The sequence below is a fragment of the Gavia stellata genome, chromosome Z, assembly GCF_030936135.1.
Source record: "Gavia stellata isolate bGavSte3 chromosome Z, bGavSte3.hap2, whole genome shotgun sequence".
Taxonomy (NCBI): Eukaryota; Metazoa; Chordata; class Aves; order Gaviiformes; family Gaviidae; genus Gavia; species Gavia stellata.
In genome coordinates this window covers 12,350,769-12,375,119 of record NC_082637.1, presented here as the reverse complement: position 1 = coordinate 12,375,119, position 24,351 = coordinate 12,350,769, and the positions used below count along the sequence as shown (strand labels likewise).

Sequence of the window (24,351 nt, the reverse complement as noted above, 5' to 3'; positions counted from 1 at the left end):
CTTTCCATCACTTTCTGCCCCGCTCACGCTGGGGCGGGCACCCCCCGCACCTTTCCCTTGCTCCCTGCGGCCGGGGGCCGGGAGGGGTGTGGGGGGGGTGCGGTTGATGTCCCCTCACCCCCACCACACATCTGCCGCGACCCCGCCACATCTGGCCGCCGCCCCGCCTCGCCCCGCCCCGCCGCGGGGCCGCATCTGCCGGCACATCTGGGCGGGCGCGGCCCCTCCCCGCGGGCACATCTGGCGGCCGCGGGGGGCGGCCCTCCGCCGGGGCGGGAGGAGCGGCGGGTCGGCGCAGCCCCGCCGCCGGCCGGGGCGGGCAGAGCCGGCGCGGCGCGCAGGGGAGAGGCGGCCCGATGGGGCGGCCGGCCGGCAGCCTGGCCCCGCTCCGGCTGCTGCTGCTCCTGGCGCTGGGGCACGCCTGGACCTACCGGGAGGAGCCACAGGACGGCGACAGGTGGGTGTCCCCCGCCGCGGGCCCCCGTCCTCCTGTTTCTGTGCGTTTCCCCCCCACCCACCACCTTCTTTTTCCTTTTTCTCCCTTTTTTTAACAATCCGACTCCCCGCCTTGCAGGGAGGTTTGCTCCGAGAACAAAATCGCCACCACCCGGTACCCTTGCCTGAAGCCCACGGGCGAGCTCACCACCTGCTTCAGGTGAGCGCCGCGGCAGCGGAGGGCTGGGGGGGGGGGCGCGGGGCACACGCGTGGCCGTGGATCGGGGCTCGCTGCCCGCGCGGAAGGCGCCGCGCTGCTCTAGGTGGGGAGTGCGAGGGACACACGCGTGTTGGTGTCAGCGCGGGGACAGCAGCTGTGGCATCTGTTTGCCTCCCCCCTGCTCCACGCTAACCCACACAGGCACCTCTGCCGCCCCACGCTCTGAGGAACGGAACGGATAACTCGGTCATACCCCTCTCACGTGCGGCATCTCCCTTGGCAAGTCCCGCTGTTGCCCAAGCGAAAGGTTTTAGTAACTCGCTGCAAATGTCACCTTAAAGGCATTGCTGGAGAGGGTGCGTGTGGTTTTGATTGCCGTATCCTGGCTGTCAGTCACTGATACAGTGAGAGAGGATTCCTCTGACCTGGATGTCTAGGAGTGCGCTGGAGCTACAGCTGCCATCAGTTGGAGAATAATCAGTGAGCTCAACTGGATTCACACCACCCAAAAGACATTTACATTTAGGTAGATGAATCATACCCTCAGAATGAGTAACTTCTTCAGTAACCAGCTCTGGGGGAGACTTCAGCAGAGGCCTCACAAATTAAGTAAGATGAATCCAGCCCTGAGTTTTCATTTTTCAGCTGTGTATTTGAGAGTTTTTCAGAAGAATTTTAAAGTTGTTTTAATGATGACAAATGTCCAGAACAGTTAACAATAGATGTGCTTTTGGAGAAATACACACAAAGTACGAGCACACATGTATCCCTTTACTGATGTCCTCTGATTAGTCCTATCCCCACAGGTGAGATCTTTCATCCATGAAAGCTGCTTCTTGGGAGAGGTTACTTTGTGGAAGCAACTGTGCTCTGCCTGTGTGTGTACGCCTGCATGTGGCAGGGAGCCGCTTGCATATACCAAAAATACGATAAGGCACATTGATGCTTGTGAAAAGTGTTACAGAGAGATCTTCCATTACTTCCCAGAGTGTTTTCTGTTTGGCATAAATACCAGAGAGCTGCAGATGCACGGTGCAGCCGTGTTGTGCCTCGCTCACACGCTCAGGGCCGGTTCATGCCCTCCAGCAGCCACAGCCACCTGGGAAGGTGTCACGCTGCTGCCCATTTCTCAGCAGCGTTAGCATCCTTAGAGCCCCTGGGAAGGGCTCTGCAGGGATTGGAGACCACCCTTCCCTGCTTCCTTTATCTTCTCTCTCTTCTCCCTGTGAAAGTGAAGCAGAGCCCGCTTGTAAGCAGCTCTGTAGCATGCAGCAGCACACAACACTTTTTGGAGGGAGGCAGTGTGTAGGTTTTACAGGGAATGAGAGTACCTGGTTGAACCTGCAGCGTTTCTCTGGTTTGGGAGCAGAGCAAAGGAGCGAACGAGCCTGTGTTGAGAGAGTGGGGAGTTACTGCAGGAGAAAGATGGAGTAGGAGCTGCGTAAAACAGCACACATGTGACTCTTCTGCTAGTTACTCTGTCACTACTGCTTGTCCCAAAATCCATCTGAGCAAAGTGGGTCTGCTTTGTGTGCAATGGATGAGGACTTCAGAGGCTCCACTGGCTGCTGTGGGCCACCGTGCAAAGAAAGCAGGACTCTGTCTGGCTGCCAAGTCCCACTTGTACTTTCTTTCATCCTTGCTGAGGTATTTCTGACCTTTGGGATCTGGTTGTGCCGAGCCCTCCCTCCCTCCCCAGCTCTCCCCCTGCACAATCCCAAGTGGCGTTCGTCATCCCGAACCAGCACAGGCTGTGAATGAGCGTTTCCAAATCGCTGCGTTGCACCCTAGGTTGTTTTGGTTCATGTTTTCAAATCTTCTCTATTTCTATGACTGCTAGGGCTGCCTTGCTTTAAAAAAGAAAAAAATCAATTTCCACGTAATCATGTGTCTTCAAGGTCTAGCCTTTAGGGTCAGGTGAGGAGGGGTCCGTCCCCCATCACTTTTGTGATGTCTGTGTGCACAAGAACAGGGCAGCACCTCCGAAACGGAGGCATGTGGCTCAGCAGAGTAGCTCTGCACAGAGGACATACCTGCGCTGCGGTGTGCTGCTGGTCCTGCCCCTCGGAGGTGTGCCACGCTCTGACGTGGACCAGCAGCATCACTCACCTGTGATGGTGAACCTTAGGGGAAGAGCAGCATCCCCATTGCTCCTGGTAGCAAGGTGTGCTTCCAGCAGGCATGTGGGATTAACCTCAGCAGAACATGTTTTAATTGAAGATTCATTAATATTTTGAGGTTGAGGCTGTTAATGAGATGACAGGAAACTTGCAAGTGTTGACCAAGCCTGTGGTGCCTCAAGGTGGGTTTTGTTTTGTAGGACATTCAGGTACTTTAGGATTCAGTTTTCACATTTGGAATGACAGCAAACATTTAAAAAACTTCAGCTGGACAGAAACTCAGCTGTGGCTTTGGGGAACTCACTCCAGGTTTCTGCGAAACTTGATTTTGGTCTTCTAATATTTATCCTTACAAAATTTCATTTTTTATCTTCCTAGACAGTTTTTTCACAGTATTTCATAATGACAATAGTTATGAATAATACAGTAATTTATATACATTGTTAGAGGTAGTTTAAAAGGGTAGTTAATGTCAGCTGCTATTTACTATTAGCATAAACACCTAATTTCTTTTCTGGGTCAAAGTACCTTTTGCGTAGAAATTAAACAAACTGACACAAAATTTATCTCATGTCATAACACGTCAGGCATAAGGCAACATGCACCACTACTAATGATCTGCTGTGCAATTACTTAAATAAAAAAAAGAAATACATTTGAAGTTAGATATCAAAATTCCTAAGCAAAATTAGTTTTCCAAAGCATGAATTGTTGACTGAAAGCAATTTCATCCTTTTATTCCTTCTGCTGGAATTTTTCATGAAAATCAGCATGTTTGCAGAACACTTCAATAAAAACAGCATCTTTGCCTCACAAAAAAATATTTCTTGAAAATTTTTTTTAACCAGATTTACTCATGAATAAAGATGAGCCAAATGGAGGGCCAAGCCAAAAGTGGGGCCAAGCACTGAGAATATATTGGCATTTTTCCCTGTGGTCATAGCAACCTTGTACATAATTAGATGTATTTTTCCTTTTTGAATATGTGCAGTCTGGCCCTTGGCTTAGTTTGATTTGTATTTTTTTAGATGTTCTCTGTATTTATTTTCATAAGAGTACAGAGGAACAGATGCAAAAAGCAGTGGGAGCTTGTACAGTATCTTTTCAGTGCAAATCTTATTTAAACTTATGTATGTAACTGCAGAAAGTACCTGGTGCAAATGGCCCAATCATGTAAGTACAGAGAATGAGTTCTGCAGATTTGTTGGTAATGTAATAGTCCAGTAAGACTTTGAATTCCTACTGTATGCAAAATTTCATCAAATTTGATGAAATTTGGGCAGCATGAGAATATGAGGCCCCAATCACGTGTTACTGTCTTCTCCAGATATTTGAATGTGACGTTAACCTGTTTCGGATAAGACTTTCAAACAATTTGTTGGCGTGTTAAGTTACATGAATGTTGCCGCAGTTTTCTTCAGTGCTTCCGTGTGTTCTCACGGAATGAATAATGTTGCATGTGACATTTCAGTTTGTACATCTTAGCAGCAGTCCTTTTCATTACAGTCCTTCATTCGTTTTCATTTTAAACAGTGCTACCGTACATCATTTCTGTGGTCCAGAAGGAAAAGCAGCATCTGGAATAGGCATCCCTTTGCTTCATCCTGATCGTGTAGCTGTGTTCCCATAAGGGGATGGTAGTGGTTACGTCCCTTCCAGGTTCAGGAGGTTCAACATCTAACCTGGTACAATTTTTAATTGGAGTTGCTCCCTTTTTAAAAAACAGCAAAACTTGATCACTTAATTAACTGTTGTATATTAGGAGAGCTAAATATTCTATTCAGTTAGAATTCAAAGAGTGTAGTGAAAATGATTCAGAAAGACAATACACAGACTTAACAGAAATATTTGCTAGTGGGCAGCTGTTTGCTCATCACCAGTTGTAGAAAGATTCAAGCATGAAACAGATGGGAAAATGAGATATTTGTATCCTCTGACTGTGCAGATCTTCTTGTCTACTAACCCACTTAAATACTGTTGTAAATTGACTTGAAAGAAATATTTTTTCAGAAATTTTTGATAAAAATAAGGGGCTAAATTAGGGAAACCAGCATGTGCGAACCAGGCAGATGAAAACTTGAACCTGGAGCTGCATAGCCTGGAAGAACACTTTAGGCATTGCCTTCATGAGCAAAGGGAAGGGGTTTTTTTCTTTTATTTAGCTGAAACTATTAGTCTAATTCCCTCTCCAGCTTGCAAATGAAATGGACTAAATTAGTTGACGAAGCTGATTTTTTAAAACAAATACACTATTGACCCAATGAGAGAAATGATCCATATTCCTCTGACATCATGGTGACCACTCTCTATTTCCTGCATTTTTTGCTGAAAATTAAGTGTGCAAGTTCCTCAAGTAACATATTATACCCTAATTCTGTGTGTGTAGTGATGGAGGCTGCTCCTGCTCCTTCCTTCTGTGGGACCAGCAGGGATTAGGAGGTTTAGAATAGAAATGGTTAGTAGAATAGTCCTAGCTAATGATGGTAAAATCTTTGTACAGATGAGGCAAATCTTTACATGTTATATGTACAAATAAGCCCCATGTTGTGGGGCTTAAATCTTGGCTTAGAACGTAATCAGTAACTATTTTGTAGTAATTCGCAAGCAAAAGGTCTTTTAAATAGGATGAACACGTTTCAATGTAGGTTGTCAGCTTCTTCATCTGATAATTAGCAGCTACAAGTATTTTACAGAGGCCTTCCCTACATTTTAGATTTTAAATTTTGCTGTGAAAGAGTGCTCTACACTTCATAACAAAAAGACAATTCAAACGTATTGCAGAAGAGAATGCTTGTATCCTTACACCCTACTTAATTCTGATGCTAACCAGAGATCGCATGCCTCAAAAAGCATTTCTTTTTTACTCTCTTGAATGCTGATATTGCTGGTGGAGCCTACTGTTTTTATAGACTGTATCATTTTGCACATTCTTAAAAGATAAAAGTAATTGCAAGTAAGTTGGATTGTAGCTGTTTCACAAAGAGCAGCACTTTCACTAATATGCCCTTGGGGACCGTATGCAATTCCTGGTTCCCAGATACTTGACGAGCATGTTGCAGAGCTTTCCAACAGGAAAAAAAATGCTATATACAATTTTGAAGCTTTCAGCTGGAGTAAGCAAGGATGTCATTTTGTCATCTTATCTTCTGACTTTTCTTTTCAGAGATTTCTTTTTTATTGTTGTCGTTGTGTTTCCTCTCTGAAGTTTTGCTGACCATTTCAGTTTTAATAGAATTGAAAGAGCCTCAATTGATACAATATAACAGTAAAAACAAGACATTTATCTGACTGGAGCAGTGTATTGCTTAATCTCCAGTTATCTTGTAGGGAAATGCACTCCATGGTGGAATTTTGCTGAAAATTTAAGAGAGGCTATGAATTCGTATTTTGTTTCGGTTTTAGAAAACTAAACATACACAACAGCTGTAATTCCACATCTGCCCAAAAGAGTTTCTCTACGTTTCAATAAACTAACAATTCTTCTTTTGCATGTAGTTCAGTGGTGAAGTGCCACAAGCTGCTAACTCTGTGCATCACTCAGGGTGGCATCAGCATCTGAAACATGCCCATGTAGGCTGTGAGCACTACTGAAAAGAGCTGCAGTGATGCTTTTTGGTGATCAGATTGAAAATGAGGGGTGTCAGACCTTACTGATTTATTCATCCTATGAAGAAACCTGTGATATGCATGTAGTATTGAACTCCATATCAAACCATCATCATGAAAATGATGTACTCAACAGTTCTGTGACACGGGACATCCGTGAAGGAGTGCTGCTCCCCAAGTCTCGCTAGCACTAATTCTACTAATTCGTTCGCTAACATGGTGTTTATGAAGAGATGCTACAAACGTAAGTGTTCTCCTAGTTCAAAAGTTTTTGTTCTCTGTTTCATATAGATATATATATGTAAAAAAAAATCTTCCTGGAAATTGCCATCACAGGTAGACTTTCATACACACGAATAAATAAAATTTAGCTTCGGTACGCTGCTTTTTTTACAGAACAGTGTATGCTACAATGATGCTAAGACATTTTCCCAGCTTTCCTAGAATTTTTTTCTCACTATCGCTTTGCAAGTAGCGCTTTTAAGCATCATGGTTCTGAACGCAGTCAGTCCTTAGTTTGATTGGATTTCCTTTGCTGTGACTGCCAAGGGAACAGATTGCTCTCAGTTTCTGTGATACGTTGTGAATAGCTGCCGGTTAAGAGCAACGCAAATGCCACACACATGTCTGTAGGCTTCCGTACAGCATTTGGGTGGCCATGACTTTGCTATCTCAGGTCCTAAGTCTAAGGATCTTAATTCTTACTGAATTTTGGTGAGGTTAGGGACACCTGAGATCTCAGCAGGTGTGGATGCTACTGGCTGGAGCAAAGCCGCCGGCAGCAAAACGCAGTGCTGCTGTGGATTTACTGTGCGGTGTCTCCTCTGTACGTCCAGTTCACTCCAAAATGAACCAATATAATTAATGATCTGTCAGAACATTGCATAGTTACTGTGAGTGGTGCACTGAGGTAGGACATGCTACAATTAAAGGATGAGGTCTGGCAAATGGTTGTTCGTGTAGCCCGGAAGTTTTTGATGTTCACATCAAAGCAGTTTGGAGAATTCTAAAACTGGCAAGCCATGAGCTTTATGATAAGTACCCTCCTTGGTGGTTTGATCGATAATGAAATCCAGGTGCATGGCATTATGGTTTTCATCTACAGAATATAGGGTTAAATATGAACTGACTTTTCTGGGCATGTCGTCTAGCACAGAGACTCCAGACAAACAAAATAGTAGCCCCCGGGCCTCCCGTGGCTGATACAAAATATGTAATAAAAATAGGCCGCCAAAGGGAATATGACTTTTGTAATTATCCTAAGTATTGTATATGCTCCCCAAGGTCAGGCTGCTTTGTCCTTAAAAAAGTGATTGCAGTCTCTCTTGCTAACAGCAGGACGTTATTACTACTTGTATTACTGCTCCCATTGTGATAAGAGACCCGTTGAGCTGGGTTGTTCTGTACTGATTGCAGTCAAAATAGGCAAGGCAGAAAAGGGAGGAATGGAAGGATAAAGGTACAGAGCGGCAAGGAAGAGAAAGGAAAAAAACCAAGGGGAATGGAGCAGGCAGAAAAAAAATTTATAAAGGCATAAAAAGAGAAAAATTCCATTTTGCTGGTGGTTTGTGTGACAGATATGTGTGTGATAGAAGGGAGGTAATCACTCCCCAAAGAAGTGTAATTTAAATGCTTCCAGGCGTCTATTTAAGTAGAACCCAGGAAAACAAAACATGAGCCAAAACCAAAGACAAACACACACGCAAGCACCCCGGGGAGGGTGCCTGTTCTCCCAACTAGACTTGGAGCTAAGCTACAGGAGCTGCTGCATCTTCCCTTGACAGCCTCTCCCCTTCTTTCCTTCCTTAGTTTGGAAAATCTTTCTCCCCCTCTGTAAAATGCAGGTCCATATGGGGGCAGGAGGGACACCTTACAGGCAGATATTTAAATTGCCTGTTCAGTCTTTGCTCAGTTCATGTTGCCTTCACTCATTGTCATAGCACAAAATTACTGGGAAGTAGTTGAACATGAAATGTTTAAACTACGCTTTGAAAAATAGATCAAGCTTGCTAGACATCCCAGATAAGATGGGATTGCCCATATTCAGCTGCGAAAGCCATTGCCCAGTACGAAGAGCACGCGGGCAACAGGTTTTCTGTGGCTTCTGCCATGCTTGCCTGTTTTTATGTCATTGCATGTTTGGGAGAGCAGTTACTGTGTGTGTGCAACAAGGTCACACAAAGCAGGTATGTGCGAGACACCTGGTGTGGCCTGTCCCACTGATTTACAGATGTGCAGAGAAACTTCACCTGGGATAGATCACGTCTCTGGTTGTGCTCGTGCTTGTGCAACACTGGTCGTTTGGGCCATGTGTGACTTTGGGTTTTTGTTGAGATTGTGCTGAATTCTCACAACCTTGAGGTTGATCTTTTGGTTTTGTCTCCACCACAGTGCCACCAGTCCTGAGATGACTTTTCTCTCAATGCGTGAGCCATTGCTGAGTGTTCAATATCAGTGTCATCATCTGTTGGGGGTGGCGCTGGGCTTGCTGTGTGCTAAGTCAGTGACGTGGAGAAGATCTGCTTTGGAGACCTTCGCTTGTGTTGCTTATGTCTCCTACAGACCCACATGGGTCACTCCAGGGTTCCTCTCTTTAAAACTCATGCTTAATAAGAGGCTGAGGCTTGTGCCTAAGATCCAAATAAGTAGAGCTGACATTTGATTTACAGTAAAAAAAACTTTCCCCACATTCTGCTCAGAACTTTTTTCTCTCTGTTGTCCATTTTCTGTTTGCTCGGTTTCAGTTTTCAAACGAATGGTGGCTTCTTTTGTAAACTAACAGTAGCAAATGTCACTCTACTGCTCTACTCTGCCATCTCTTCTATGTTCTAATTGTAAGCAGAAACAATGGAGAGCAGAATCCATACAGTGATGACTGGGTTTCTTCTTGGCCTAGGAAAAGAAAGCAATTTGTTTGCATCTCCTTGAGGGTAGCTCTGTTTAACAGTCAAAGAGAAAAACAATTTCAGTTGTAGACAATAATCTCGGAGCTTAGTCGTACTTGGAAAATCCTTCTCACTTAAAGAGTGTTTTCCATCATGTTGTGTTGATTTCATTGTTGATCCTGGTTCAAAAAATGAAGTACGAGACCATAAAGCATTTAGCGTACATCCAGCTATTAAAAACATGTACTTCTGTGTTTTTTATTACACTTAAGTTCTAACCACATCCATTTTAAAAGATGATCTGTGCCGGAATTTAAATAAGGTGAAATATACAAGGACTATATTCGCTGTCTTAATATTAGCAGACATTCAGTAGTAAGTGCACATCAAACAGAATTTCTCTCCTTCCTTTTCACATGGGCTGGTTGCTAAAGTGGTGCATATGCAATGTTTTAAGTGGGAAAGAGAGGCAAAATCAAAGCTGTAATCTGAGTTTTTAAATGGCTTGTTCTTGGAGAATGAATATTACAAGTCAAAGGCAAGTTACACTGGAGAGAGAATTTGGAGAAATATAGGACAATATTCATCTGGGCTAGCAAGTGTGTGACAAACAATAGTCTTTCTATGGAGAAATTAGTGGTGCATAGATTCTGATGTAAAAAGCAGTGTTCATATTCGCTTCATAGCCTCGCTACCCTCTCTCGAGGGGAAGGTTGACCACCTAATTCTCCGTAACAAGACGCATAAGTAAGTCCAAGAAGTTAGATGGTACAGACTGCAAAATGGATGAAGAAATACATGAAGTATTATCGTAATATTTTATGAGTAATGGGTAAATGCTGACAATTTAGAAATTTGTGAAAACACACAAAAAAAGTATGCTCAGAATTCTTTTTACAAGAGACAGCAAATAACTTCATTGGATGCGTTACTTCATTGTAAATAACTTTCTGCCCAGAGCTCGGACGTCTCAGTGGAATGTTAATATCTCTGTGATCACATTCAACACATTTAATATATGCTATAAATCTGACATCTGGCCTATTCAACAAGATGTTATTATCATACTCAATTTTCATTATAGCATTTATTATCATAGCTGCACCATAAAAGTGGTGTCGTTTCCTAAACATTGCTCTCTGGAATTCTGACAAAACCCTTAGTTTAGAGATTATTGCCTTTGAGAGTTGAAATGAGTTATAATTCAAACAAAAATAGCCAAAGGGAAAATTATTTAATCTTTCTAATAGCATCTGTGGGAAGAGAAGAAACGGGTGAAAATGGGGATGAGGGTCTTTGGTAGATCTTCGTGGTTGGGAAGCAGAGAGTGAGAGAGAGACTTGAAGGACCACGGGCCACTAGAGCTACTGTTTGGTAAATGTCTGATCCTCCTGGGGATATGCACTTTCAGCTGCAGCTTCCTAAGGCAGGAGGAAGTAGCAGTGGCAGGCAGGCATGCTGGCAGTCTGGGCTGATCTCTGCCCGCTGCTGGGAAATCAGCAGCATGATGAACCCAGCTGTGGTTGGGCTGTTGGTCTGCACGATGGCCCAGACAGTCTACAGGCAAGCGTTGCCTCAGACTGTGACTCTTGTGGTGCCTCAGATGTTGGCTTCTTGATAGATTACATAATTAGATTAATCTTAATCTTAATTAATTTTAATAGGATGCAAAATCTTAATTAATCTTAATAAGAATGCAAAAGCTTAATAGATGAATTAAATAATTAAATTACAATTAAAAGAATAAATAATCAAATTAATAATAAAATTAATCTTAATAGATTACATAATATGCTTCTTATATGCTTATATGGAAAATAGCGTATTTCCTTAGGGAGATGTAGAAAGGTTGTTTTGATGTATACTTGGATTTAAAAAGCTCATTAGGTTTTTCTGGTTTCTTTTGTTTTTCCTGAAGAAAGTCTATGTCCACTGGACTTCCTACTCCCTGGAGGCTGCAGATGCATATCCAGAGAGCAGTTGGTGAAACTGCTTTAAATTTCGAAATTGAGATATGAGGAGCCTATAGAAAATGGGTCATTCCTTTCTTTTTTTTTAATTTTAATGGAAAAATTCTCATTTCAAGCTCTTCTGATTTTAAAATGAAGAAACACAAAAAGGAATGTGATTAAAAATGGAGAACATGGGATACATTTTTATTCTACCTTGTCCTGCTTGCCTTCTAGCTTGTCTAGTAGCAAAACAGAAGATACTAAAAATGGTACTTCTGAGTGTGTTTCCCTGCCCCCCACTCTCACCCTTCAGTTCCCCACATTTCTTTCTTCCAGGAACAAACCAGTAAATTAGGGATGAGGGAGGGAAAGAGGGAACAACCTGACACTTCCCAGTTTTCAGACCTTTCTGTTAAGAGTCTGCTTTAGGAGTCCAGACCACTCTGCTCTGTCTGTATACGGTCAATGGGGAGAAAGGGAGTTATCCTTCAGGGCAAGTTAACACGTCCTATTTCCTTCTGTTTTTTAAACTTCTTAAAGAGAAATGGGAATTTCCCTATGATATAACCTCAGCAAAGAGCTTTACCCACAGAAGTTTTATAAAGACAGACCTGCATTCCTGGCATCTCCTCTGGGTTCGAAGTAGATTCAGAGTGCATTCAAACCTTCTCCTTGTATCTGATGTTAAATTAGGTCCTTTTCCTGCAGAAATCTCTCTGTGTGGCACAGGAGCTCAAGAAAACTACTTGGCTTGCATGAATGTGTTTGCAGGACTGGTCCCTTCTTGATTATTCTTAGAAGCTCACCTGTGCTAAAGGATGGCTCTTTTCGTCCCTTGCATAGGCATTAAAGATGCTGTATGAAAAGATTTGCAGAAGGTTGCATTTCTGTAGCTCTGCTGACCTCCCTGGACCTATACTAAAGTGTGTCATTTTTAGAATTCTTCATAATTCTTCTTAGCATTCCATGAAAAAAAGAACGCAAAAAGTTGCTAAAGCAGATTGAATGCAACTTACCAATGAAGCGAGTTTCTCTGCTTGGTTTTCCAAGCTGAGTTCGTTGGCCAGAGTCTTGTTTGTGCTGTTTGTTGTCCTCGCACTGACCCATATTTGAGTTGCTGTTTTATTGAGCATGATTGGAAGGGTCCTTGATGGTGCCCCTCCAGATTTACATCAGTGGGAGCACTGTGATCCTGGGAGGCAATGTTGTTTAACCTTAGGATGGACTTCCCAGGAGTTGAGTTGTTGTTCTAGATCCTGGGCTGAATTTCTGTGCTCCTCAAGGACCCCTATCGTGCCAAATTCTGCCTTCAGTTACCCACTAAGTTTTACTATGGGATGTCAGTATTAGCTACTTCTTCAGCTATAAAATGGAGGGAAAAGCCTAATTTATGCCTCATGGAAAAAAAGACCTTGACAGCTTATGCTGAAGATGTAGTGTTCCTGTTACAGAAAAGAAGGTCACCATAAATCGCATCTTCAAATAACTTGCTGGACTTTGCTTACTTATGGTGATTTGCTGTCATTCCAGTCCAACAAAATGCTACTGTTTGAGATAAGAAGAAAAAATGCTCCTTTTTTGAAGTGTATTTTTTCATATCCACCAAGAGACATTAGATTTTTGTGATGTTTTCTTATGTTGCAAAAATATCCAGAGTATTTCCACAGTGGGAGTAAGCTAATGGTACATCACTGGAATATCTCCAGTGAAAATAGCTGTGGTGGAGTGAAAAGAGCAGCAGAAAACAAGTAGTCAGGAGCAAGAATGGCTAACATGTACACATATATTTATTTACACATCCTTGTTTGCAATATGGACTGCTGGATATTTTTAAGTACTAGGAAAAAGAGACTTCAAACATTTTCATTGACCTTACAGCCATTACAGTTGTAAGTTGTTCCAATGAAAAGAAAATTGTTCCAAGAAATTTTCCTTAAGGACTTGACAAAGATTTAATGCAGGACAAATACATCTTCAGAATGGAAACAGAGAGGAAATTTTCCTGTGTTCGGATTCCTCTTAATTGTGTATTAGGGCTGAAGACCCTGGCTGGATTCCATATTGTCCGATTTGTTGCTTTGCTCTGCAGGGCTTCTCTTTTGGAAGAAAGAACCAAACAAATACAGCAATCCTTTTATTAAATGCCATCTTGACCTTGCTTCTTGGAAATATAATGGCCCAGAGGATGAAAAATTACAGCAAGTGTTTATTACTGAAATTCAGTCTCAGTTGGGAGAAAATTAACTGTTTCAAAAGATTCAATATCCTGCCTGCTACAATGGGATGCACGTGGAAAAAAGCTGCTAAGCAGCATCAGAGATGCAATTGAGATGCTTGAATCTCAATGATTCAATTGCTTGAGAACACGAGTTTCGGAAGTGGTCCTAATCACATGCTACCATCCCTGATTGCCCTTTTAGCTAAACGGGGCTGCTGTGGGGAAGACCTGGACCATGAACCCTTACATCATCCCAAGCTGCCTGGTGATAATGGCAGAGAGAAGCAGAGGCTTCAAAAATTTGGGTTTGGAAGTCAAATGTCAAATGGGCATTCTGTAGCTGGATATCATTATCTGAATGAAAAGCTACTTTACTCCTTTTTTGGGTTTTTTTTTTTTTTGGTAGGACAACTGTAGTTCCTAAGCCCATTTATATAGCATGAAAAAAGTCTGTTTACAAGGCACGCTTCTTTGGAGGAGCAGGTTCTTGATAAATACAGAAGTAGATGCTAGCTTCTGTTAGAAACAGTTTTTATTTTAAAACTGGCTAAACTGCAGGCTTTAAAGAATCTCAAGTTTTTCCGTGTTACTGGAGGCAAAATGAAGTTGTTTGTCTTTGAAGATACTTCTCCATCTTTTACCCCATAGCAGGAAGACATTCCCCATTCGGAAGACTCCCTGAAACCTTTCATGATATCTTTATGAAGTGTAACTGTTAGTTTCTTGGAGAGAATAATTTTTTTTGGCACCTTTTCTTACTGAAGCATGAGTTTTACAAGTAAATGCAAGATTTTTTATTATTATTTGGTAGCAGCTGTAAAAATAACAAAACATGTAGAGCATGGCAGCTTATTTGCCTGCTTTACTTGGACTAAATGCACTGTCTTTAAAAAACTTTGAGAGGCACAGGCACCTACTCCTTTTTGTTTGCATTGTTTATAGTAAGCTTTACTGCTTCTGTTCACAAAATCTTTCTGTTTTTTTAATTCCTTCTTAAAAAGTAAATTTTCCACAATGTAATTTTCTGTTAAATACTCTGAGGTAGTTCATAGGCTACAGGTGGATGGTCAGTCATTCCCTTCATAAAGTCAATGTTTAGATGCAGGATTAGCTGTAGAGCCCTTAATTTTTCCTTTTACAGCATATATCTGAAAATCATAACAAAAGGAAATTATTTATAAACTTAGCATTTCAGCTGTTGAAGTTAGGAAGGTTCTGGCAATGTCTTAGCTGTCTGTAATGGCAGAGCGCGAATTCTCTTGGAAGAAATTTAAGTTGAGATACGACAGCATATACACATAAAAACGCTACATAAATTACTGTCTTATCCAAGACACCAAGAATACCTCGTGTTTGTTTTCTAGCGCTTGTGAACAAAAAAGTTAGCTAGAGTCAAAACCTGTTTTGCAGCACCAGCGCAAATTGGGTGTAGCTCCATTGGCTTTGATTGAGTTTCTCTAGATTTATGCTGCTTTAAGTGATGGTGAAAATGAGATTTAGCCCCTGGAATTCAGCTTTTGTGAAATGTCTCCCAGTTCCCTTCAGGATGAAGTAGTTTGATTGTATTTTACAAGGAATCGTCTAACTCAGCAGTTGTTGTGTACGAGCAATTAAGTTCTGTTTTTTTAGCACTTTTCTGTCTCACCATAGATTTTTAAAGTTATTTTTGATTGTGGGTAATACAGGATTTAAAAAGACCCAAAAACCAACAAAACCCAACAAAACCTAGCTTGTTTCTTGCATAATTTGTTTGGATAGTCAGCAGTTCTGGGCTGCTTGTAAATAAATAAATAAATGATGTGCAATTTTAAAAAATGTTTGAGATCTTCAATGGACTGGTGTATCTTCGCTAGAAACTATAAGCAGGCCTTTGTGTTTATAGCCCTGTCTTGTCAAGATCAGCATAAGTTTATTCTTAGCCCTGTGATGCCCCAAGGGATGGATCGTCAAACCATTTGGATGCTTCACTCCGTCGATTTTGGTAGGAGTCAGATGCCTATGTATCATCTGAGGACCTGTGCTCAAGTAGAGGGTATATGGAGTAAAGATTATAAGTACCAGTTAATTCCTGTATGTGTTACCACTTTGTAACTTACTGACGTGAAAAATAAACAGATTACAAATCTCGTTTTAGAATATGATCAAGTCTGTGTTCAGTATCTTTGACAAGCTGACTAGGGTGATGCTCTGTATTCCCTCACCCTGAGATTACTCTCCCAGTTCTTCTCTGAATTCTCCTGGGTTTATCAACATCCCTGAATTGCAAAGAGCAGAAAAGATGCTTAATTTTAGGGTTATGTGCGCTGCTTCCAAATGCCAAGGCAGAACATACCCTCTCTTTTCCCTTGTTAATTATCCAAGAGTCTCGGTAGTGGTTTTGATTACAGGGCTGCATTTTTCCTTCCTAGATGTGTGACTATTGACTCTTACGCATTTCTGTACAGACAGCTGCAAAGTTGCCTCAAAGTTTTTCTTTTTTATTTGCTTGCAAATATTTTAACTTTGTTAGACATTGCTGCAAGCAAGCATAGAGGTGGAAAACACTTCAGCCTTATCAGGAGTCTGAGGAAAATCTGTAAGTCTGCCAAAGCAGGAATTGGATATGCCCAGAAGGGAGAAGCCCCCTCCAGCAGCAGGGCATGGCAGGATTGCACTCTCCTCCCCACAGTGCCTCGTACTGTGCTGCGTGACGTGGTACCGTGGGGTGAGTCTGAGAGGAAACGATAGACATGGATCTGATCGCAAATGTCAAGATGCACAGATTTTGAACAGAAAATGAATCCTGGATCATTTTCATGCAGGGGCGCATGGAGTTGGAAATGCAGAGATGCAGGATGAGCATCCCTGAAACCCCAATCTGCCACGGTGGTGAAAAGGTCCTTTAACTTGAATAAATAAGGGAAAAATTATGTCTTTGAAAACTCTAGGCTTCTTGCTAGATTTCAGAGGGAAACGGAGGCAGTGTTTCCCCTGGGGCATCCAGAACCGTGAGGAGATGCTCTGAAATGCCCCTTGTTGGGTCGTCTGAGTAGAGCCAAGGGGTGTGCATCTCAGGGGAGAAAACTGCATTTTCTGTCTGCTTTAGAAATGTCACTCCGGTCAGACTTTCTCCAGTGTTTTCCTAGAGGAATATATGCAATCATTGGAATGTTTGTGCTTTTCTAACACTCTTGCTTGGTGGATCATCGCCTCTGGTACTTAGATGTTGGGGATTGAGAGAAAATAAATAGTGGTCAAAACTTGGCAGGAATTGATCCCCAACAGAGATTACCTAAACCCTTCGCTGTTCCATGTATCATTTAAAAAGGCAGCTTGTTGTAGGTAAAATAAATTTATCTGGCCCAGTGGGATTATTGGGGCAATTATCTCTACCAGGAGATGATGCTGGAAGTGAGAGAGGCTCATCAGCTGGCAAAGACACAGCAGGAGAGGTCTGGATACGGGAAAACCAGGAACTTGAAATGAGAAAGGCAAGTGTGGTGCCACAGTGTATGCACTGAAGTATTTTCAGTAGTGGTGAGAAAATTTTAATACTACCATGCAAACCCTTGGCAAGATCTCAGCTGGAATAGCCTGTGCAATTCTGGATGTTAGCTTGCAAGGAGGAGGAGTCATACCTGGGACAAGGCTTTCAAAAACAGGGACAACCCATGTGATAGGAAGAGGGAAGTAAGTGGTTTAGAGAGGGAATGAAGCAGCATCCCTCTTGGAAAGGTACAAGCCAGTCCTAGTTTAAAAGTTATATAGCTATCTGAGTGGTGATGATGAATACCAAGCTTTAAGGCATTGGTCTTGTTAGGTGTAGTGCTATATTGCTATAGAAATACGGCTTCTAGATTTGGAACTGGTTTGCACTGGGAAGTCTGAACATGGTGATGGGACCTTGCAGGCATCTATATGCAAGCACCTAACTTGGAGAAGTTGTCTTCCCTCTGCTGCATAGCTCAGATGCTTTCACCAGCTTGCAAAACTGCGTGCAGGGTCATTTTCTTCCTTACGTATGTCATGTAACCAACTGTCTAGTTGGCTAAGCTGAGCCAGCGTATCCCCAGCTCACATGGGAAGTGCTAGTGCCAACCTCGCATCTAACAAACCAGCAGCCCCCAGGCTGTGGTCATGCTTACTCCAGCCTGGAGGTGTTTGGGGTCAGCACAAGCCAGCTGTTAGGGACACCAGCTCTATCCCTCACACTTGCACGAGTGCCTGTGGTTTTACCACGGACTTCTTCTGCAGGCTGGAAATCCTCAGTCTCACAAATCATGGCTGGGTGCCTTAGTATCGGGTGCTCCTTCCTCTCCAGCGTTTTGGCTGGGCTTTTAGCTTTGTTATTGAAAGTGGTGAACGTGGGAAATCTTATCTCTTGTCTGAATGACTTCCATAGCTGTGCTCAACATCCTGTGATGGTGCTGTCTCCTTATGAACGTCTCCTTTGTCATTGTTAACATGGAACAAATATCCTTGGAAACAAACAAAACAAGGAAATATAGAAAATATTTGCTATAAAACAGAATTGTGTTTAAATTGAAGGTCTTCCCAAGGAGCTTACTAATACACACTTAGAGCATGGCATGATTTGTCTAGCCCTGAACGTTGACTTTTCCTTCTGAATCCAGGATAATGTGGGGTTTTTTTAAATGTCAGTCTCTTTCATGGACCTAAATCATGATAAGTCTTCTATACAGAATGATTTAAAAGCTGAAATTGAGTTAGAGCCTTAATGTCATGAATGTGCATGAATTCTTGAAAAAATACAATTTTAATTAGTTAACAGTATTTTATTGTATTGAGGGTGGAAAGAAATGTTTGAATATGCTTTTCTCAATACTTGATCCACAGATCTAAGCATCAATCTTAAAGTATCTCCAGGGATACAGTTTTGGGGAATAGCCCATGGTGTTGTTCAAAAAACAGAAATTCTGCTCTGTATGAACTTGTTCCAAGTAGCAGTTTTCGGATTAGATGTCTTGAGACACATATATGCGTGCTGCCTGTTCAGATCCAATCCAGAGGCTGCTGGTATACAGGTTGGGATATTTTGGCTTTGCTTTCTTTCATTAAGAGAGTGAAGAGGTGGGTTGTCTTGTTTAGGTGACTTTCACAGATGCCTGTTACCGAATAGTAATGGGGCAAAGACTTGACCTGGAGGTTGACTCCCCAGTGACCCTTAAAGTTGGAATAACTGAGAAAGCAGCAGTTACACCAATAAAAGCTTCAAATGAGCTGAGGGTTGAGAAAAGGGAGATTGTTGCTTATAAGAACTGAACCGATGCCAGCAGAAAGCTGATACGGGAGCGACATGAGAGATATTATCTCCCCAACAGACGTGACTGTGTTCCAGAGGCTGCAAGGTCAGACCCCGGGTTTGCTTAAGGGCACATGAAGACGAAATACATCCTTTCTATACTACTGTAAACAGGGATCTGAAACAGGATAATTAGCATTATTAGAATGAGGTCTCTGCTTCGTGGAACTTCTCTGTGTATTTCTCAGCCAAGAAGAATAAAAGAATCTTTGAAAAAATAATTTGCAGCAAGTTTGAAATGACTAAGTGGCCAGAAAGAGAGAGGCTGTGGCTGTACTTTCTGCCGTGTGTAGAAATTGCTCAATCTAGATGATTATTGCCATGGGTAGGATCTCACTATGGAATGAGGATTTACAGGATGAAGTCAAGGCGAACATGTCCCAGCCGTCCACTTAACTTCCAACCCAACATTTAGAGCTGTTTTCTCCTGACCTTCTGTATTTAAGGGTCATTACCACAAATACCAGCGGTTTTGGGGCAGATTCTGCCCTTTTTATTACTTTTGAAGTCCTTGGGACATGAGTGAAGAACAGCTCAATCATGACTCATGGCAGCAGACCATCTCCAAAGGCATTCTGATCGCTTGATGGAAAGAAGCCCAAGCTTGCCAAATATTTGAGAGTTACTGACACATTTAGTGCTAGATACAGTCATGAACAGCTCTTCAGAAATAGCCACCGCAAGAGTTGGTGACTAACTGCGAGGAGGGCTCAGGGGTACTGGAAGGTAATTTTAGAGGAATGCAGTCGCATGGCTACTTGGTTTAAGCACGTGCCACATGGTGACAGTTCTGCAACTTCATATATAACAGACAGAATGGAAAAAATACAAGTAAACAATACCAAAGACTTTTACCAGATCCTGATGAAATTGTTAAGTGAAATGTAACTCTCTGTGTCAATTTAACAACCTGACAAGCCTAAGGTCAGGGGGTAAAATGAGCAAGATGAAACATTTTACAGAAAAGTAAACTAGTGGACTTTATCTCGTGGGGTTTTTTTTGTTTGCATGTTTATTTTTCCCAAAAATTAGGATGCTGACATGGTGAAGTTACTTGCTGTGGGTCAATGTGTTCCCAAATGCAACGTCAGACTAAACAAAATCCCATGCCTAAACTCCCTGAGTTTCGCCAGGGAGTGCCCCTGGAGCTTGTGGGGACACGAGCCAGCAGCAGCTGACACCTCAGTGCCACCGAGGAGCCAAGCCACCTTTTCAGATGGATCAGGTGTCTGGAAGCACTTCCCACAGTTGTATCCTATCTCATCCTCCAATTTTACTTTTCTTTTTTTTTTTTTCCATTCTGTTTCCCAGTGCAGAGAGGAATATAAATACGTATTTTTTGTGGCACCTACCAGAGGAAGCTAGAAATAAGCCAAACATTTTTGCCATAATTACTTGTTACAGGCCAAGAGCAGTTGCTGTGTCTAGTTCAGGATTTGAAAATACAGTTCCAGTTGTAAAGCCAACAGCTGTATCTCATGCTGTTACTTTGGCAGGGATCTCCAGAGGGGGTACAATTTAGCAAAAATGGGTGGAGACCTCAAGAAACATTAACCTTCTTGGAAAAGTCTGAAATGACCAAATATTATGGGAGAGATTGGAAGAACACAAATTATCTCTAATCTCTTGAGAAGTGTCAGAAGTAAGGTTTTCTCAGGCAATATATGATCTCTCGTGTCTATCAACTGAAATGAAAATCCAAACATAAAATCGGGGCTGGGAAGCACTTTGTAGTATCTGGCAAACCCTGATACCCGTAATTTATACCTGGCTTACAGGGAAGTCTGAAACAGTATTTTAAGCTGTGACCGCTGTAAGCTTGCTGTAATTTTTAAGAAAAGACAAAGTGAGGAAAGAGTCATAATTTTAGTGGGTTTTAGGATCTCTGTTCCACTTGTCTTGAATGTGATCTCAATGCCGGCTGCAGAATAGAACCAGCACAGGAAACTCTGTGCTCTAAATAGAAACTAGGTATGTTTTCTTAAATCCCCAAGCAATGCAGGATTTAGGGGGAAAGGGATCACTCTGTTGCTAACTGGTATAAAAATTGCTTTTTCCTCTAATATAGGTTAGTTTTTACCATCTCACAACCTAGTCCATGTAAAAGATTTTTAGGCAGTCATATGCAGTTGATCATTTGTTGGGTGGTTGTTGGGGTTTTTTCCCCCCAAACTAGGCTGGTATTTTTAATTTCTATTACATAGCACAGGTGAAATAAAGGAAGCACCACAGGGGCCCTGAGGACGCAACCAGTGTTTCATATTCAGGGGAAGCCAGAAAAGCTGTAAATCCTATAGGAAAGACACTGTGAACACAGTTGTAGTCTGAGGAAAGCTGTCCCGAGCCTCCCTAAATATAACCTCTGGTCTAGGCGTGCAGAGCCCCCCCCCTTGTCCCTACATCCTTCTGCACATTTCCCATGGGAAGGTGCTGTGGGCTGCAGCGAGGACGCACAGTGGGGACTGGATGCATCTCATTGAGGACAGTATTTTTTATTTCTCAAGCAACAAGTCTAAACCATATCTGTGCCTGATAATACGAGCCAGCTCCTGCTAATATCAGTGTCTCCCATCAGCTGGCGTTAAAACTCACTGGGTGGGGAAGATATGGGTAGGAGGTTGCGTTAAGTGCCCGCGAAGCCTTAACAGTGATCTATTTCGAGGAACAAAGTGGTATTTGCTGTGGGATAAAAACCTAAATTGCTTGCGTTTTTGCTGACATTTTGCCAGTGGTGTTTTAAAGCTCAGACCACACAAGGAAAGTGGTGTTCCAGGATATATTGCCTCCTTAAAGAGAGACTCTGAGACTATGACCTAATGTTTATAATTGTAAGAGTTATTGAGAGTCAATTGAAAATGCAAAATTCCCAAGTGATTGCATTTATCACTTGTGTGATTAGCATGCTTGTGGAGCATAAACAGCTAACAAATCCAAATGGTTGATGGAGTTCATCAAGAGAAAGAAAATGAAAAATATGTCAGATATTGCTGAAAATGTAGGTAAGGCATGACTTTACACTCTGCTTAGAGAGGATGATCAAAGGATTTTTTAATGGGCTTTTCATCATTGCTGATCCCCATAAATGTCTGGGTAAATAGAGTTTACTTGGAAACTGATAGGAATATTGATAGCGTCACTGTACTCCGTGGGATTTTACACATTCAGATATGAAAGCTTGCTTTATGGATTACTCGAGAGAAGGTTTGGTTTTAGCAAACTGCACCTAAGATGTGCTTTACTTTTAGCATAAATACATTCAAATATGCCCTCCTCTCTCACTGATGTATATGATAAACTTTATATAATACATTCATAATCTTATGTATTTATATCTTTTTATATCTATCTATATTTTATTTTTATATATGTATCTAAATAAAATATCTCTATTCTTCCCTAAGGCACCGTTTCATAGCGTTGTATTTGTGTAAGTGTACCAAAGGTTTCTTTAGGTGAGATTACCATTTGAAGTCTGCAGTATCTTGAAAATGATTTTTTTAATTCAGATTTCAGTGTACATTGTTGACATTGTCGTATCTTGGATGACAGAAGGGCAGATATTTAGTGCTGGTCTGTAAAACCTGGAAGACCTGTTTTGTTGTAGATGAAACACAATGATTTCTGCATTCTAGTTGTATCTTACTTTAACATCTTTGTTGGCTTAAGAAAGAACACAAAATTTTTTTTTGTTTTGAGCTTCCTTTCAGAAAGATTTATTATTTTTAGGTTTTGGCTAAGGTTGAAGTTAGGGATTTTTCCCAGCTTACTCCATTTCAATATGCCTGCATCCTGGAGAAAGAATCTGGGAAAAGAGAGAAGAAGTGCAATTACAACTGAAAACTGTAGATAAGTTTCAATGACTTTGTAACAAGTTTTGCTTTGTGCTGTTTTGCCTCTTCTTGTTTATATATTATTTTTAAGGCGTGTCAATGTTAATCAAAAAAATCTTTTTTCTCTTTTTTTTTGTACTAATAAGGGAAACAGGGACATATTCTTTTTTTAAAGCGCTCATCTGAAAAAGGATACTTAGAAAGTTGGCTTATTGGTGGTAACTACTGCCAAAATTATTATCCCCACTGCTGTAATATGTGAGCATTTCACAAGCAATGCCTTACTTCTGTATCTTCCTTCGTTTGCAAACGTAAATTCTGCTGACCCAGGAACTGCAGAGATGTCTACGAGGCCTTCGCTGGAAACCCAGGCTGGAAGGTGCTTGTCCAGGGGGCAGCTTCGAGACAGATTTATGCAACTTTCTGTTTGCTCGCAGATGGAGTTTGCCGAGGGGTTGGGAACACTGTTTTTCTTGGTTTTGTTCTGGTTTTTTCCTTTGGCTGACTTTGCCCGTCTTCGTTCACTCAGCCCCAGGAGTGTGCTGTGGTTGGGACCTTGCACTTAATTCACATCAGCAGTTTCAGTAAACACTTAGTAAATAACAGATCGCCTGCTTAAAAAAAGATATGTTTTGGGATGCATTTTTTAACAGCTTTAACACCTGTATTATGGGCGGTTTTTAACAATGCTGTATGGCGCATGACCGTAACCCAAGAACAGTCATGCATTGATTTCGGAGACACAAATACTTGCAGACCAAGGGGACATCTTCCATCTGCTCCCTTGTGCCGAACCTCAGATCTGCTTGTTGGCATTGCTTACGGTTCAGATGACTTTTTGATAAAACCCAGGGTGATGAGAAGTCGAATGCCTCGTCGGCGCATGGCATGTCAAATTTCTGCAGTCGTGGTAGCTTGCAGCATGGGGGACTGCCTTAAAACCACCCTCTCCTTCTACCAGTCAGGTGTCTTAGCTGGTCTTTGCGGAGGTGGTGGTTTTCTCAGTAAAACCCATGACTCACATTTTCTCTGCTTGGCTTATGATTTATTCCTCAAAATGGCCCTAACACGCATTTCTTGTAAATGGCCCATAGCCTCATGAGAGCGGCTTGGCTCAACTGCTGTGGCTTTTGAAATCCTAATGACCATTTAATTGAGTAAATGTGAGATAAGCTGTGAGCTAGAGCTGGTTTCGTGGCTCTGCTTGCATTTAACAGTGTCATGGTCTTCAAACGATACGTATCCTAAAGCATTAAACCATCCCACTCGTTGATGGCACTAAGCTATTTTCCATACCCACTGTCTAGCTGTGCATCTGTGGCTCAGTGCGAATTGCCCCGCAGTTGGGAAGCCACAAATATCCATGTACACTGTCTTTCGTTACACAGCTTAATGAGATTTCCGCATCCTCTGGGAAACCAGCATGGCCCACAGATGGGTGATAAGCACGTTATTTTTCTGCTGCCACCACGTCCCCATACTTCCGAGATCGTCTCCAAAGAAAAGGCGTAGTTATGTGTAACGGACTGTAAAAAAAAAAAGTTAAAACAAATGCCAATACTTCATACTCTTAAAATGTATTTTAAGGAATAGAGGGAAGGAATAATATACAAAGTTTTTTTAGTTTGTTTCCGTATGAGCCTCCAGGTAATGCTGAGAGGCTGGTTTGTAATTTCTATGCTAATGGCAGATGCCCAGCAGGAGATAATTACCTTTCAAGAGTGCCTGGCTTCTTTTTTAGGGACTTAAAATACCTAGCCAGTGGAGAAGAAATTGTTCCAAA

General features: G+C 42.0%; 1 protein-coding gene across 1 annotated transcript in view; it reads left to right on the top strand.

The window, feature by feature from the left end:
- Positions 1–356: 356 nt before the first annotated feature.
- Positions 357–24,351, top strand: part of CCBE1 (collagen and calcium binding EGF domains 1) — a 98,467-nt gene continuing 74,472 nt past the window's right edge. The window contains exons 1-2 of the mRNA XM_059834160.1: positions 357–457; positions 575–655. Coding sequence (XP_059690143.1) covers positions 357–457; positions 575–655 — 182 coding nt within the window. The remainder of the gene's footprint in view (positions 458–574; positions 656–24,351) is intronic.